This window comes from Lactuca serriola, chromosome 2, assembly GCF_051521515.1.
Source record: "Lactuca serriola cultivar US96UC23 chromosome 2, Lser_US96UC23_V15, whole genome shotgun sequence".
NCBI classification, from domain to species: domain Eukaryota; kingdom Viridiplantae; phylum Streptophyta; class Magnoliopsida; order Asterales; family Asteraceae; genus Lactuca; species Lactuca serriola.
The window spans coordinates 200,854,887-200,872,625 of NC_136409.1; the positions used below are offsets into that span (position 1 = coordinate 200,854,887).

Sequence of the window (17,739 nt, forward strand, 5' to 3'; positions counted from 1 at the left end):
CCATTGTAAGGTTTAAGGAATGGAGTAAGAGGTGCATGCACTACAAATTCTGACAAATATGATGAATATCATCCCCCTAGACACATATTAACCACCGCGGTGATGACACGTAAGAGATTTGTGGCTATAACAGAACCCTCCCCACATAAAAGCATCCAAAATGTGCTGAGCTTTCAAGTCGTCTCTCACACACGAAGTTCCTTTAGGAAACTATTTAATGCAACCAAAGACATTGTCAATTTGTACTATAAGTGGAGGCCCATATAAATGGTGCTTGACATGGATGTGGGTGGCTTCTATGGATGCTTATCCTCTAAAGCTTTGATGATACCAGTGTTGTATGAAACAACACCCAATGAGCATAACACTTTCATTGTTGCTGTAAAATGCTCATCAACAATCTTATGGATACATTTCTTGATGTTGGTGTTGCATTTTGTTCTATCCTCCTCTGAAAGTGATCCGCACCTTGGACACTCTTTTTTACTTTATTTATCATTTCCGCTGTGTTTAAATTCAACATAATTTTTAAATTACCAAATTTTATACATTTTATTGAAAGTTGAAAAGTTACAATAATATTTTATATATAATACAAGATTTAGAATAGAAAAAATACATTCGGTAGGAAGTCGAAATTTTTAAAATGGATTATATAACTTCATTTGCCAATTTACATGCATTTAACGGGCGTGGTTATTATAACTAGAAAATGGATTAATTTTAATGATTTTGAAACCATAAGGACCATTAGTATCGATTTTTTACAACTTGAATTAAACTCCTGAAAAATACTAACCATATTACCATACCATAACATTAATTTACTCTTCAAATAATAAGAAAAAAGATTATAAAAAAACATCAAATTAATATTATTCAAAATTAATATGTATTTTGAACTATAAAACCTTAAAAAGACAAGTCTCTACTATATTTTTATAGAGATGATATTAATTAATTACTTCATAATAGTTATAGTACAATGATCAAAATTAATTAATTATTATATAATCTATGCTACCATAAACAATCAGTTCAACTCACATTTTTTCATATAAGCGAAACTAAAAAACTATAGTTAATTAGAGTAAGAAATTTTGTTAGAAACTAAAGTAGACATGTGGAAAAGTTGGTTGTCTTATTGAATTAAGATACCAATAATCTTTTACGACATGTTTAAAAGTTTTAATAACAATAAGGTTAATATTTTACGTGCTTAAAAGTTTTAATCTTTAACTTATTAAATTAAGATAAGCATTAACATAATTGAGAAAAGAATCATAAATAATACTTCATTTACACAAGTTGCAATGAAAAACTGATTTGGTTTGGTTTAAGAATGAGTGCTTCTTAACAACGTCCAATCAACAATATAAGATCAAGTGGTGTCCAAAACGGGTAAGATGGCTCATCGAAAGCCTACTCTTTTTGTGTTCAATTTATTGTGATGATCTATTGCTGAACTCAACAATCTCTATATTACTTTTTTAGGTTTTTGTTTGGTTTGTAAGAGGTGTTGTTTTCTATGTCCCCCAAGATTCAAAAGGGTTTACAATCATAAATAAAACCCTCTTTGTCCTTTTGTTTTAATGGGTATTTTGAAGTTATTTCTTATTCATCGAAAGGATTTTCATTGATATATTATATCACAAGTGTTTTATTATGTCACCAAAGTGTAATACACTGCCCATTGGGTATATATATGCACTCCACATGCCCATTTGCTATCATCTGAAAACAAAAGAAAAGAAACATTGACAATGACCTGTGTAACAACAAAAAATGATCACATCTTATGAGAAACAATTTGGAAATTTTTTAAGTTATGATTGGATCCTATATACATCAAGGTCCCCAAGTAGTTGTTTGAGTTTATATTTTATATTGAGTGATTGGATTTTTAAACCAACAACTAATAGTCTTTTCATACAATAATTGTTATGGCCACTGAAATACAAAATCATATCAAAGGTTGTCATCATAGTCGATTTAAATATCTTTGTAATTGTTTTGTAAAATAATACAAATATAATGATTATTCAATCGTCCCGAAAAAAATTACAAATATAATGAAATATCTTTGCATGCCAAAACGGGATAATAAAGAGTTAAGCCAATAATATTTAAATAGTAAAAAGTTAAAGGTAAAAGTAAAAAGAATGTAACTCTATAGGGGTGAATCGTGAGAGTATCAAATTTCAAAGATTCAGGAAATGACATATTTGCCCATCCTCATAAGTATTAAACTCTAGTTTAGGGTTCCTTTCGACGGCAATATTTACAGAGGGCGAGAGGAAGAGGGTTGTGCGCCGCCGATCTTAGCCGGAACAACCACTACGGTATGCAATTCTCCGTCATCCTACGCCATAAACTTACTTACTCTTTAGTATAATTCAATTTCTAAACTTCCTCCAAAACTTGTGAGCATGCTGGTCAAATTGAAGGACAAATGGTTATGTGCACTATGATTTTTGAAACGATTTTCTAAATTTCAGTTTGGAGTTTTTGTGACAAATGCATATAATCTAACATCGTTTACTATACAATGTCATGTATTATCTTATCATATGGTTGATTCCTTGTTTGAATCGATGAATAATGTATGATGCTTTCGTTTTAAACGTTGCGCAGAATACAAGCTGAATATATAAGGGCATTTTACCGCTTTTGTTCTTAGGCTATGTTAGATTTTGTGGTTACATCTTTAAATCGTTTACATTTCATAGACAACACGTTACAGTATTGGGATCTTTGAGATGGGTTCATAACATGTCTTTTTTGTGCATTTTGGATAATTGAAGGAAATGTTGGTAAAAGGTTAATTTGAACTAGAGATTGTTGTCATGGAACTGGATACCTCACTAATGATATTTGATATAAATAATCTTGTGCATATGTGACAATTAACCCTTCTAATGATTTTTGTTAACTTGATCAATTTTAGTTTAGGATAAACCACTAGAACAAGTTAAAAGAATGGGGCGTGTAGCCAAGACTGTTAAAAAATCATCCGGGGTGGCAATTGAGAGGTATTAAGTAAAATGACTCTGGACTTCCACACAAACAAGAAGATTCTGGAAGAAGTTGCAATCATTCCATCAAACACGACTTAGGAACAAGATTGCAGGATTCTCTACTCATGATAGAGCGAATCCAGAAAGGACCAGTGAGGAGGCATCTCGTGAGCTGCAGGAGGAAGAAAGAAGGCGGCCATTATGGACTTTGTTCCTGATGAATCAGCCATTAAGACTGATCTGATTGAGGTTGATAAGGAGACCATTGAAATGCTTAATGCTCTTGGCATGGGTGATCTTCCTGGTGTTGTGGAGGCATCTGTTGAGCCACAGGCTTTTACCATCTGTTCACTTTTGGTAGGGTGGTGGTTTGCAAAATGTTAAAAACATTATTTGGTTTTATTGGATAATTTTGTTATATGCCTTGTGGGTTTTGATCCAAGGTTCATGTTTTTGAAACGTGTTGCTGAGACTTGGTTTTAATAGTAAGGCCATGAAGCCTTAGTTGGATTTTTTGATAGGCAGAATGGGCATGTGGTTCTTTCATTGTTTGCTTAACTTCTTTGGATTTTTAAAAGGCGTTTATTTTTTACTCAGTTTGATTTGTTAATCAGTGAATAAGATAAAGTCATTGGTTCTATAGTTGAGTATGATGTTAGTTTTATATTTGGGGTTCTATTACTATGCCATGTCAGCTTTTTAAGGTATTAGCCATTTAGTTTGGACTTTGGACTTTCGAATGAACTGGCGTTGAAGGCTTGAAGCTCTAAGGATGTGGTGAAACCATCTCTATTCTACAACATGGATGGCCTAAATCAATTCCATATTCTATTATTTTTCTTTTCATAGGCCAATCCAACTATTTTAATTTTGATTTCCTACTTAATCTAAGTTTTATTTTTCTGCACTCCCAAAACTTGTACACACATGAACAGTAAAGGAAACCGTTTGGAAAATTAAAAACAATGCTTTTCCATGAAAGTAACGTGAACTCATTGTTGCAAAGTGTACGGATCAAGAATGCACAATTGTTGATTTTATGACTAACATATGATAGAAACAGCTATTGACGATGGTATGCTGATTTTGATGTTTTGTTTGAGGCATATTTCTCTCATAATTATGTAATTTACTCAATATAAGCTCATCTTTTTTTTTTTTTTTTTTTTTTTTGCGGATTTTGGACAACTTCTTGAATTACCCCGACATTAAATATGAAACTGAGAACATGTATATAAAGGAAGTACTATGTCGGTTATCCAGGATAATTTTTTTATATCTGATACTACTTTTGTGATAACTACTATGAATATGCTTGCTTTGCGTTAGTTTGCACGAAACTTGGAAGTGATCCTTTGTGATTAATGCCAGAGAGAGAGAGAGAGAGAGAGAGAGAGAGAGAGAGAGAGAGAGAGAGAGAGAGAGAGAGAGAGAGAGAGAGAGAGAGAGAGAGAGAGAGAGAGAGAGAGAGAGAGAGAGAGAGAGAGGGGTCATTTTACATTTCCCAATTTAATTGAAAGTCGATACGTCATAAAATGAGACAGTGTTGCCAGATACCAAAACTTGCATTTCATTGGTACATCCACATGAAAGATTTAAATATAAATTCTGATGAGTTACACAATATTTTTGCATAAACCTAATCTAGAGACGATCTAGAATTCTTATATTTTCTAAAAAAGATGTCGGAAGAGGTAAAGTTCCAGCCATTGGTATAGATCTTGGAACATACTCTTGTGTGGCTGTTTGGCAGCTTTGCCCGCGTTGGAATCATAAACGATCAAGGAAATCGGACAACTCCCTCTTTTGTTGCCTTCAGCGACACTGAACGTTTGGTTGATGATGCTGCCAAGAACCGAGCTGCATACCTTAACCAACACCATCTTCGGTCAGTTACTATATATATATATATATATATATATATATATATATATATATATATATATATATATATATATATATATATATATATATATATATATTTATTTTTTTTTTCAAAAAAAAAAAAAACTTTTACAAATTAGCTTTTGTCATTTATGTATTTAGCTCTAAAGGAGGCATGGTTTTGCTGGCTTACCTACAACAGATGTTAAACGGTTGATTGGAAGAAGAGCAAGTGATGAAATTGTTCAGAAAGACATGAAGTTGTGGCCTTTCAAAGTTGAGGCCGGAAGCGAAGACAAGCCAAAAATTGTAGTCACTTACAGGGTGAAAAGAAGGAATTTTCCGCTGAAGAAATTTCTTCCATGGTTTTAGTGAAGATGAAAACGGTTGCTGAGACATTTCTTGGGTCAGCTGTTGAGAAGGCAGTTATCACTGTTCCAGCTTATTTCAATGATTCTCAACGACAATCAACAAAGGATGCTGCAAAGGTTGCTGGACTTGAAGTTTTGCGCATGATTAATGAGCCAACTGCGGCTGCAATTGCCTATGCTCTTGACAAGAGAGCTTGCGTGGATGGTAAATTGAATGTATTGGTTTTTGACCTGGGTGGGGGAACTTTTGATGTTTCTCTTCTTACCATTGACGGAGGTGGACAAATCATGGTTAAAGCTACAGGTGGTGACACACATTTGGGGGGTGGGGACTTTGATAACAGAATGGTAGATCATTTTGTCCTAGAATTTAAGAGAAAGCACAAAGTGGACATTAGGAGCAACCAAAGGGCTTTAGGTAGGTTGAGGGTTCAATGTGAAAGGGCAAAGAGGATAGTTTCAACATCTATTCAGACTACGATTGACATTGATTGCTTGGTTAATGGTATTGATTTTTCTGCAAAGTTTACTCGGGCAAAGTTTGAGGAGGTTAGTATGGACTTGTTCAGGAAGTGCATGGAACCTGTGGAAATGTGTCTGAAGGATGCGAATATGAACAAGGATAGCATTGATGAAGTGGTTCTTGTTGGTGGATCGACCAGGATCCCCAAGGTACAGCAGCTGTTGCAAAAGTTCTTTAATGGGAAGCTACTTTCGCAGAAGATCAATCCTGATGAGGCTGTTGCACATGGTGCTGGAATTCTAGCAGCACACTTAAGTTGCATGGGTGATGAAGCTGTGCAGAGTCTGGAGCTAATTGACGTTACTCCTTTATCACTTGGCCTTGATGTTAAGGGAGATATTATGGCTGTGTTGATTCCTAGAAATTCACCTATTCCAACCAAGAAGGAAAATACATTCTTTACGGTTTATGACAATCAAACTTCTACGTGTTTTCATGTGTATCAAGGTGAGAGAGACATTGCTTCCCAAAACTATCGTTTGGGAAAACTTAGTCTATCTGGCATTCCAGCCGCGCCTAGAGGGGTTGAGATCAATGTATGCTACGAGATAGATGCTGATGGTATCTTGAATGTCTCTGCCAGAGAAATAACCACGGGCGCAAACAACACAATCAAGATAACTGACAATGGTAGTTTGTCCAAAGCGGAGATTGAAAAGATGATTCAAGATGCTGAACGATATAAGTTTGAGGATGAAGCCCACTTGAAGAAGGCAATGGCTCATAGAGCTCTAGATCACTGTGTTTCCAAGTTAAGAACAAAAATAAAGGATTATAAGGTAAGATTAAGCCTTAGAAAGATGGGGCTTAGTGTAAAAGACTTGGAAGACCTAGAGGACCAGATCGATGAAACAATTGAGTGGCTTGATTTAAACCCTGATGCTGAAGAGTGTGAGTTGGAGGACAAGAAAGCAGAGCTTTACAATATATGCACAGAGAAGAAGTTAAACCGTGCAGTAAAAGCTTCACTTAATAATTTATTTGGTTGTCAGCAAGATTATTCTCACGGTTTATGAACGCTGAAATATCTAAAACTATCAAATACCGATGATTCTGTATTGTTGCTATTTTACTATTACTAATGAATTTAAATGCTTAGCTACAATGTGAGGATTAAATATCTAAGGCAATGTACTAGATAAACTTTTGTTGCTCATTTTCATCCAGCATTAGTCATATATTGATGGCAATCTTTTGTAAATTAATTCTGTTGCTAATTTTGCAATGGATTTTGATCATTGTTGATATTTTTTTTTAATATTCCCACATGATAAGTGAATTCTTCCAAAATTCAAAAAGTTTAAAAGGAACAACTATTTTTATTATTAGGGATAAGATTTTTTAAATCATGTAAACTTCGGTAGTTTGTTATGTTGGTTTCAGGCCCACTATGAAAAGCTTCAGATTACTACGAAAAGAGACGATGAGTTCAGTGGGAATTTTGTTTATATGGATTATCTAACGTTTGGTAGGGGCAATTTTGGGATATATATATATATATATATATATATATATATATATATATATATATATATATATATATATATATATATATATACCCCATAATTCATGAATTGACATCTGAGTAAATACGCTTGGGTCAAGACGAGATGTAAAACAATCGTTTTTACTTTTTCGTAGGTTGATAACCCAAGGGCAATAGAAATCATCTTGCTTGTGATTGATTTTGCTAAACTAATGGTGGAGCTAGATGGAGCGTTAAAAAATTGTTATATATATATATATATATATATATATATATATATATATATATATATATATATATATATATATATATATATATATATAGGCTTGGGTTATTTTTGTTTTTATTAAGTATTGTGTGCCAGAATGCATAAATCTGGACCAATGGATGAAATTAATCAATGGACATGATTTGAGAGTGTAGATATTACAATGGGGTAACATGTAGTATATAATCACACAATTTTAAGCAAAAAGGTATTTTGGACAATTAACTACATTTATAAAAGTAAATTTTTGGATTTTTAGGGATGATTATTTATCCTAATTTAAAAAAATCTGAATCTTTTAATTAATTCAATTTCAAATTTTTACCGATTTTATTCTGTCAGAATATTTTTTGTTAGAATGATGCTCTTTCAGGATTTTATTCTAATAGAATATTATTTTGTTAGAATGATGCTCTTTCAGAATTTTATTCTAATAGAATATTATTGAAGAATAACAAAAGCTTTGAATCAAATGTTGAAAAATAACAAACATTCTAATATATTCTTATACATCCGAACTTAAATACAAAATTCATACATATTCTTATAGACTAAAATCTTTATACATTTTAATATAATTATACATATTCTAAAAGAATATCAAGGTCTTCAACGCCTTCTTACAGCCATTCCTATCACAAATACAACAAAAACTAATAATTGTTAAAAACATATTACTTGCAATTAACTATCACTTAATATATTCTGGTAGAATACATATAATATGACAGAATACATATAATACATTCTGGCAGAATACATCGATTTTATTCTGGTAGAATACATTCTGATAGAATATTATTTTGTTAGAATGATGCTCTTTCAGAATTTTATTCTAATAGAATAAAAAGAACTCACCTCTCATACTTGATTTATCAGATAGATGACCGAATGTATCAATCTCGCCTCCCCAGAAATCGTAAGGAAATAAGATGGCTACTTTATTTAATAACCCGAAACCTAATCTATCAATTGCGTCTTTCTTTCTTTCAGGAAGATCGGGGATGAATTCGATTGATTTCTTCTTTAGCACAGCTAATGGAACTATACAGAGAACCATATCTGCATGATAATCTTGTCCGTTTGTAGAGATTGAGACGCCATTAGATCCATATTTGATGCGTTCGACTGTTTGTTTGTAGAAAATAGGAAGGTTTTCGGATAACGCTCTGATGAACAGATCATTTCCTCCTAGAATGAAGCAATGATCACCACCCATTTCAAACGGATCATCTTGATCCCAGAAAACCATGGAGAGATTTGACATTAATGTTGCGTTTGCGTATTCTAGATTAGCTAAGTGCCAATCTAGGAGCATTTTCTCTTGTGGGTCTTCTGCTACTCTATAAACTTGTCGGAAATCTTCTAGAGTTGTACCTAATGGAACGTCAATGGATTTTGCTTCCTCCATCATTGATTGACGGAGCTTGCAGACTCTATCTAGGAGTTTATTGAAGGAAACTTCAACTTTTGAATCGATTTCAGGGTTTACAGTTCGTCCATTAGGGAGATAAAAAGGGCAAATGTCTCTAACTTTCTGAAGAGGAAACCCTAGTTGTCGAGCTAGAACTCCGAGAGGATTGCCATTGATTCCGGTGAGTACACTGCCACCTAGATCTGTTGCAGCGACACAATCGCCACCTGACATTTTCTTCGTGCAAACACGACCGCCTGGCCGGGATCTGCCTTCTAGAACCACGACTTTAAACCCTAGAAAAATCAATTGCTTTGCTGCTACTAATCCAGAGAGTCCGGCGGGTGTAGACGATCATTTTTAGAGAAAAGGGGGAATCGGTGGTCTAATTTAAGGGATTTGATCCATGAATCAAGGGATTTAATTTTGGTTATTATTTAATTTATATGCAAAATTACATATCTAGCCTTATCTTGAAAATTTAAGAATTAATTTTTTCCTGAATTCCTATTGGTGCATTTATGCACACAATAGTTGTCAAAAACATTTGAACCTATATATATATATATATATATATATATATATATATATATATATATATATATATATATTAGTTGTAAATATGTTTCATGTTATTATACCCCAAACTAAAGAGATTATAACGTGTTTTCTAATGTCCGATATTGGATAACTACATATAATATATTGACAATGTTTGTACCACCATATCAAAATTCTTGGTTCCGCCACTGATAGCAGCGTTTTCTGCTTCTGCATATAAGTATCTAAGACCATTGGTTTTATCATACGCTCTCGAGCTTGTCTTTCATCAGTGGCACTCGATTCCATCATTCCAAGTATCCACATTTAAGGTACGCTATCTTCTTCATAAGTTAGCCATGCCTCGCCTCTCGTCTCCCAAACCACCACGGATGCTTGTTTATTATCTATGAGTAGGAAACCTTAAGTGGTAAAAATATAGAGTAGTAATGCGATATCCACCTGCGAGAAAGTTCTTCGAAAAAGATGTAGGCAATGTAGATAGCTGATCCCATGAACTAAAAAGAAACTCATGGTTAATCTTATTTCAGTCTTTTACACCGAAGTTTCAAGAATGTGATTTGAAGGTTGTTCACGATTTTGTGTCCTACACCAAATTAGTATTTTATTTTATTTGGTTCTTCATGGTGCTACTATTCTTATCTCTGTGCTGGTCCACATTTGAATTCAGATTAGATTTCACACCTAGGGGTGCAAATGAGTCAAGTTATTCGGGATTGAATCGTTAGAAGTTCGACTCTAAACTGATTTTAAACGAGCCTGAGCCGAACTTGAGCTTAATATTAAGCTCGTTTATCAAACGAACTCGAGCTCAAGCCTATGTCAGTAAGCTTGATTAGGCTCGCGAGCCTAAATAAGCATATATATATATATATATATATATATAATATATATATATATATATATATATATATATACAGAGAGAGAGAGAGAGAGTTAGGTTCAAATGTTTTCAACAAATATTGTGTGCACATATGAACCAATCAGAATTTAGCACAAATTAAATATTTAAATAAATCAATAAGGGTAAGTTAGTAATATTGCATGTATATTAAATAAATTCCAAAATTAAAATCAAATTAAATCCCTATAAAATTGCAATCAGTTTTTTTACCCTACAAAATCCATCGGAACAAAAAAGTAATCGACATTTTTGTTTCACGTTCAATCACCGATCGCCGCCACCTACTCCTTCCCCTTCGTTGCCACCTACTTTGTCGCTGACTGCCTTCCTCCTTGTATCCACTGCCCACCTCCGGTCCTCCTAATAGCGATCATAAGGCTTCTAGGTCTTCCTTATCCTTTCCATCGTTTTATCGGAAAAGACATGATGGCCGATATCAAGTATCCGATGAAGCCTAGCACCATCCCATTTTGGTTTGTTTCAGTAAGTTATTCTTCTCCATCTTCCACACACAAATACAACTCCAATGTTGATTTCGCTTATTTCATGTCCCTTCAAGTAGCTATATTCAGTTTTATTTCCAATTACTATCTTCATGGCATTCTATCTTCGTTGAAGAGATGTTTATGATCTTTACCATGTAGTGTTGGGTGATCAAATCTTTCAACTTCATTCTCATTATCCTCAATCGATTGAATCAGATTAATTTTATGTTCATGTGTTTATTAATTACCACAGTGCTTTTGTTCTCTGTTTTTATCACTGGAGATATAACTTAAGCTTTAAAAGGTGCAATTGGTCAATTTTTGGGATACTAATCTGACATGATTTTCACATGAGAAGCTTTAAAAGGTGCAAACGAGTATAAATAAACAAGTAGTTAAATGTTATCAAAAGGTAAAAAAAACCTTTTTTGTCTAACCGTGGGTAATATTAATAACTCCAAGATAAAGTTATGATTGTATTCCTTTTTGCAGGTAAATATAGGTGTGGAGGTTGAGAGTTTAATCATGTATTCTTTTATTCCTTTTTTACAGGTTTGCACCATAATTTGAAGTTTTGAATCTTACTATTATAATTGGCTTTATTTTTTGTATCTATTAATTTTTTTTTTCCAAGAGGTATAATTCATGCGTTTCTTTGAATAATCATGACTAATTTTCTAACATATTTTCTCAATTTATTATTGTTGATTAAGATTGGTTTAATTAGTTTTAGGTGTGAGAAGAAGTGCACGGAAAATATTTGTGGAAATGCCTGAAAGAGATTCTGACCATCTGGCATGCATTACATTAGAATTACTAAAGTTTTTTATTCAGGTATCATAATTTTCGACATGCCTAACTAAAAGAATGGTCATGACACTACTAGAAAAACAGCCTTTTACGACGCGCAAAACACGACGCTCTTTGATTTATGTTACGCATTAGAGAGTGACATTAAAAAAATATCATCTCTTCAAAAATTTTAAGGATAGTGGAAATGCATTTGTGCGTGCCCTGAAATAAGTGTTAGAAAAGAAAAAAATACAAACACGGAGGGCGCTTATCTTAAACGTGTGACCTCTTCAAATGTCGCTTTATATTTTTGCTTAAACGCGCGTTTTTAAAGGGGGAAAACGAAATCGTGAAATTCTAAAATTTTGAAGATCCCCGCTTCTACCCTCTCTCATCAATATAACCCTTCATTCACTCCTTCCTTCTCTCTGTAAACCCTAATCGCTACCGCCACCGCCACCGCCACCACCATTGAACCTTAAAATCTGAATCCAGACTTCACTTTAATTCACTCAATCCGGCCCTTAAATTTTAGCAAACCCACCAGAACCCTAAGTCATGCCTTTCATGCTTTCACATCCTTCCTTCCCTAGTCGTATGTTATTCTAAATCCTTATTTCTTTTCTCTATCACGAACCCGCCTCTATCGCATCGCTCTGCTCACCGTCGTCGTCTTAGGCTCTTACGCCTCCATCGTGGTCTCTGTGCTCATCGTATCATCATACATGCCATCTATTCTCGTCGTTCTTCTCCTTAACCCTACGCAGGTAAATATCATCAGTACTCCCTCTTATCGTCGTTCTGCTCCTTGACCCTACGCAGAGCGTGGCTATTACCTTCTTGTCCAACGACCCATCAACCCAAATCCTGACATGGCTATCCTATGGCGATTCACCGCCCAATGCCGACGACTATGGCGACGGTTGGAATTCAAGCTTTTGACCTAATACACTTCATCTGAGAACGACAAGGACGATTCGATGAATTCAATCAGACGGTCAATTGTTCACTTCTCGAGGTGTGTTACGATCTCTATCTTTTATTAGTTTTGTTTGTAAATTTTGGTATGATGCTCGTTTCTTCAATCTCTTAGCGACATGGCTTTTAACATGTCATCATCATAACTGGATCTGGATCAGTAAACAATAGAGTACATGAAATTGAAATTGAAATTGGTATTATCTAGCTGAATGGATATCGACTTGACTCCAAATTGGAGTCAATCGAAGGATTATTTGGTAATGTGCTCATTCTTTTATTTTCAACAGAGACGAGTTTTGTTGAAGAGACTGATGCCTGCTGCTTTTTAGATTCACTTCCATTTTTCTTTCATTTTACAACATCTTTTATATGTGAGGTGATATTGCCACGACTCTTTTTTTTAATCCACGAATTTTAAACCATATTGACTATTTTGCCTCTCATTTATATGGCCTTCTCCGTCTCTCACTCTTCCACCTAAATAGCTATCTTCCTTTTTTGTACAAACCATCTAAAATGGGGAATTGGAACGGTATAGCCTATTACTAGAAATGCATTAGGAAAAGAGCATATTTAGGTGAAAATGATGGTCACAGGTGATAGGATTCTGTTGGAGATTGTGGTTCAAGGGGATCTCTAGCACTGTGAGATGAGGAATGAGTTCATTTGGTGTAATGGTTTATCAAAAATGAAGCGTATGCATCCTTTGAATAAATTAATTGCATTCTAAAGATAGATGATGAAGGGCACAACTGTCAATTTACTTTAAAAATCCATGGATGTATAAAAAGATGTGGAATTATCAGCTCCCCTTATATATATATATATATATATATATATATATATATATATATATATATATATATTAGAATTTCTTTTTATCATAGCATTGTAAATAATAAATATACAATCTTTTTATGTACAGACATTCTAGGCCTTGTCTGAGTACCTCCAACTTCTGGATAGCTTATCAGTGCTATCAGCTATACAAGAGATGAGTCGTGGTGTGGAGGTAAGATTACTAAGATACCCTTCATATACATTCATCATTATCCTATATTACTTTGCCAGCTGGACATATACGTGTACATCATCTATACTGATACAGTCATCACAAACGTACATTACAGATATGGCTTGGAAGAACTCTACAGAAGTTGGATTCACTTTTATTGGGTAGGATGTTGAACACAACAGGGGAGGATGTTGAACACAACCCTATGGCTGTTGAAGTTGATAAATCTGATATTTCTGGTCTTACATGGATGAAAGTTCCATGGACTAATCAGCTTGCTGTTAGAATCAAAGATGGTTTGAAGTACAAGTTCACTGGTTTTCGTGATCAGGTAGCTTTTCATGGTGATTCATGCATGTATCTTTATTACATATCAAACATCTTTTTCCTTATCATAGTGTTCTATTTTATTATATTACAGGATGTTATTAGCCTGACCAACTTTATCCAGAACTCCTGTGGGTTAACAACAGAAGAGAAACAGCTTTCTATTAGTGGGAAAAACTGGGGAGAAGTTGATTTAAATGGTTGATGAGACCTTTATCCTTATCTTGTTTTGTAAAATCTCCAAATTAGTATATTGTGGAGCAACACACATTTAGTAATATTGAGATGTAAATGAAACTAGTTAACATGTTATTCATACTAGTATCTTCCTTTCTGAAACTTTTCAGGCAATATGCTGTCTTTTCTTGTTGGTTCAAAGCAAGCATTTGAAGTCTCCTTAGCTGATGTCTCCCAAACACAGCTACAAGGAAAGAATGATGTCATATTTGAATTCCATGTGGATGACACAACTGGTGCAAATGAGGTTCCTCTTTGTTAATTACTTTCAAATTTCTTCCTCATGGTATATGACAGTTTTGATTTTTAACTATCTTTTTTTTTCTTTTTAATTTGATGCAGAAAGATTCTTTGATGGAGATAAGCTTTCAATTCAAACCTTCTTATGTTTTTTCCTCTCATCTATCTTTTAATGCTGTTCAGATTGTAACTAATCTTTGCAAATTGATACATACCATGTTATGAAAACTGAAATGTTTATAACCAAATCATATTGAAACTAGTAATTTATTTTCCAATCTAATCTTCTCATTCCTTTACTCCATCTCCCTACAACTTTCTAACATGCTTTCTGAACAATCCAGAATCCAGGTCAGCTTAAAGTTCATCTAGGTGGTATATTATGGAAGAAACAAGGAGGTGGTAAGGCTGTTGAAGTTGATAAATCTGATATTTCTGGTCTTACATGGATGAAAGTTCCACGGACTAATCAGCTTGCTGTTAGAATCAAAGATGGTTGAAGTACAAGTTTACTGGTTTTCGTGATCAGGTAGCTTTTCATGTTGATTCATGCATGTATCTTTATTACATATCAGACATCTTTGTCCTTATCAAGTTATCATAGTGTTCTATTTTATTATGTTGCAGGATGTTATTAGCCTGACCAACTTTTTCCAGAACTCCTGTGGGTTAACAACAGAAGAGAAACAACCCATGACTTTTTCTGATGATATCACAACAATCCTGAGCAGTATCAATCTTAATGGATCCATACAACCCATTACTTTTTCTGATGATATCACAACAATCTAAGAACACTTGATATTTTACAGGGTATTGTTCTTGATTCTTATACTCAATAAAAAAAGAATTTCATATGATAAAAGATTACATTGATTTGTTAATGAATCAACTTATTGGAACTATTCCCTTCTCATATGAGTTTTCTTGCCCTAGGCTATTATGAAGAAACTAGTGGAACTTAGTGGACAAGGAATGACAAGATGAGCCACATCTGGATAGGTGTCGGTGCCAGCTTGGAGCATCTAGAAGGAAAAACACTTCTAGGTATGCTGACCTTGAATGACGCTTGAGCCCCTATCTTTAATCTTGTTTTGTCTTTTGAACCAGGGTTAGAAAGTTATAATAGAAACTAACTTGCCGTTTTTTATAGTTTTGAAGTTTAGACTAGAAGTTAATAAAGGTCATGTGAATAACCTTCAACCAAAACAAATGAAATTTCTTCTGTTTGTTTTTTAGTTAATTTGGTAGCTTACTAATTGGGGAAATACTCAAATAACATGATGCCAACGTATGATATATATTTTTATAGGAAAATGAACCATTTATGTTATTATTGAGGGTCATATTTTGTCATTTGTAGATAAAAATGTCATTATTTATTTAAATATTATGTTTCTACATGTTTATAGGTAATTCAAAGAAAATTAGTAACTGTGCTTACACTATCCACCTTGATCAATGGCAACATTGGGCCTTGATCAATGTCTTACACATGGACTATCCAAATCCAATGCTTCCTGTTGCATCTTCAACAATAGATGTTACTGGTATGGTAAAGTCATTATTCTTTATAACAACTTGAAGGATTGTTTTGTAAAATTACTCAACTTTTTGTTGTATTATATATTTATACTTTTATTATGCTTACTAGTTTGGCAACATTGTTGATCCTAGACAGCACTTATTTTGTAGTTATGTTTTTTTGCAGGCAATATAGATACTGTGACTAACTTCATAGATTTAGAGTCCTTGAGTGGTGTTATTAAGGAAGAGTGGAGACAAGTCAGACACACATTTAAAAAAATCAGCACATATCTTGTTTACAGTGAGGCACACATTAGGTTATTAGAACTATTAGTTTGTAAATTTTTTTTACGTCTGTTGATTTATTTTATCTTTCCATGCAACAACTATTTGTATGACATTAACTTTTGTGCAATGTATGGTATTTTTTGTATATGGTATTTTATTTTCTATTATGAGACTTGAAATGCAAATTTAATTATAAAATCAATAAATCTATAAATAATTTTTTTTAAAAAAAAAATTTAAAATTACGATACGCAAAAATGTGTGTCGTCTTCATTTATGACATGGTCTTTCTTGATAGGGGCTTCCTTGATACGCATTGCGTGTCATAAACACGTGCGTCGTAAGGTTACGACACGCAAATGCGTGTCATCTTTCTTTATGACAGGGCCTTCCTTGATACGCATTGCGTGTCATAACCGCGCGTCGTCTATAGACGACGCGCAAAAGCGCGTCGTCTCTCTTTATGACAGGGCCTTCCTTGACGCGCATTTGCGCGTCGTCTGAGCGTTTTACGACGTGCAATGAGCGTCGTAAAAGATTGTTTTTCTAGTAGTGTGAAATAAATTTATGTTACTTGCTAATTTACTATGTTGTATGTATTCAGGTATCATAGTTTTTTATTCAGGTATCATAATTTCTGCCAGAATATTGATCACACTCAAAGTTTAAGAATGTTGTTTTTTAAAAATTACACTTGTTATTCTTTCAGAATGTTGACATTATTCAAGAATGTTCTTTTTGTATCAGAATCATAGATATAGTTATTTGATATATTATTAGTTCAAGAATCGATTTTGTATATTGTTTCATAATGTATTTATTCATGTTTTTTTTTTTATTTATGTATTCTTAAAAGATGTCATAAACTGTTAATATAACAGAATGTCATTATAACAGAATCACATTCTGACAGAATAAAATAAGTTATAATCGGTTACGATTACAAATTCAATTGGAATTGAAATTAAATTATTATTATTTTTTTAAATCAGAATTATCCCTTCAAATTCGAAAATTTCCTTTTTTAAATATAGTTAATTGTCTAAAATACCCTTTTAATTCAATTTTAGAGATATTATGGTACATGATACTCCATTGTAATATCATAGACCCTCAAAATCATAGTCATTCATTATTTTCATCTATTGGTCCAAAATTCTCGTTACATGCACACAATAGTTACCTAAAAAGAATAACCTAACTATATATATATATATATATATATATATATATATATATATATATATATATATATATATATATATGAGTTAGGTTCATATACATCCAACAAATATTGTGTGTATGTAAGGACCAATCACAATTTAAGAAAAAAATAAAATATTAATTAATATGGATATAGTTAACTATAGAAAATAATTAAAGCATTTAATTTCCCCTTAAATGAGGGATGTCGGTTAC

The 17,739-nt window shown here is 33.3% G+C and overlaps 1 protein-coding gene and 1 pseudogene across 1 annotated transcript; one reads left to right on the plus strand and one right to left on the minus strand.

Annotated features, from left to right (window-relative positions):
• Positions 1 to 5,108: 5,108 nt before the first annotated feature.
• LOC145090721 (heat shock cognate 70 kDa protein-like) lies at positions 5,109 to 6,913 on the plus strand (annotated as a pseudogene).
• Positions 6,914 to 8,384: 1,471 nt separating this feature from the next.
• LOC145089953 (lysine-specific histone demethylase 1 homolog 1-like) lies at positions 8,385 to 9,197 on the minus strand. Its single transcript, XM_079028329.1, has one exon. The coding sequence runs from the start codon at positions 9,195 to 9,197 to the stop codon at positions 8,385 to 8,387; it is 813 nt and encodes a 270-aa protein (XP_078884455.1).
• Between the last annotated feature and the right edge of the window lie 8,542 nt (positions 9,198 to 17,739).

What these genes read in the sequence shown, in the direction of transcription:
- LOC145089953 (XM_079028329.1), bottom strand. Translation starts at nt 9,197, where the DNA reads ATGTCAGGTGGCGATTGTGTCGCTGCAACAGATCTAGGTGGCAGTGTA.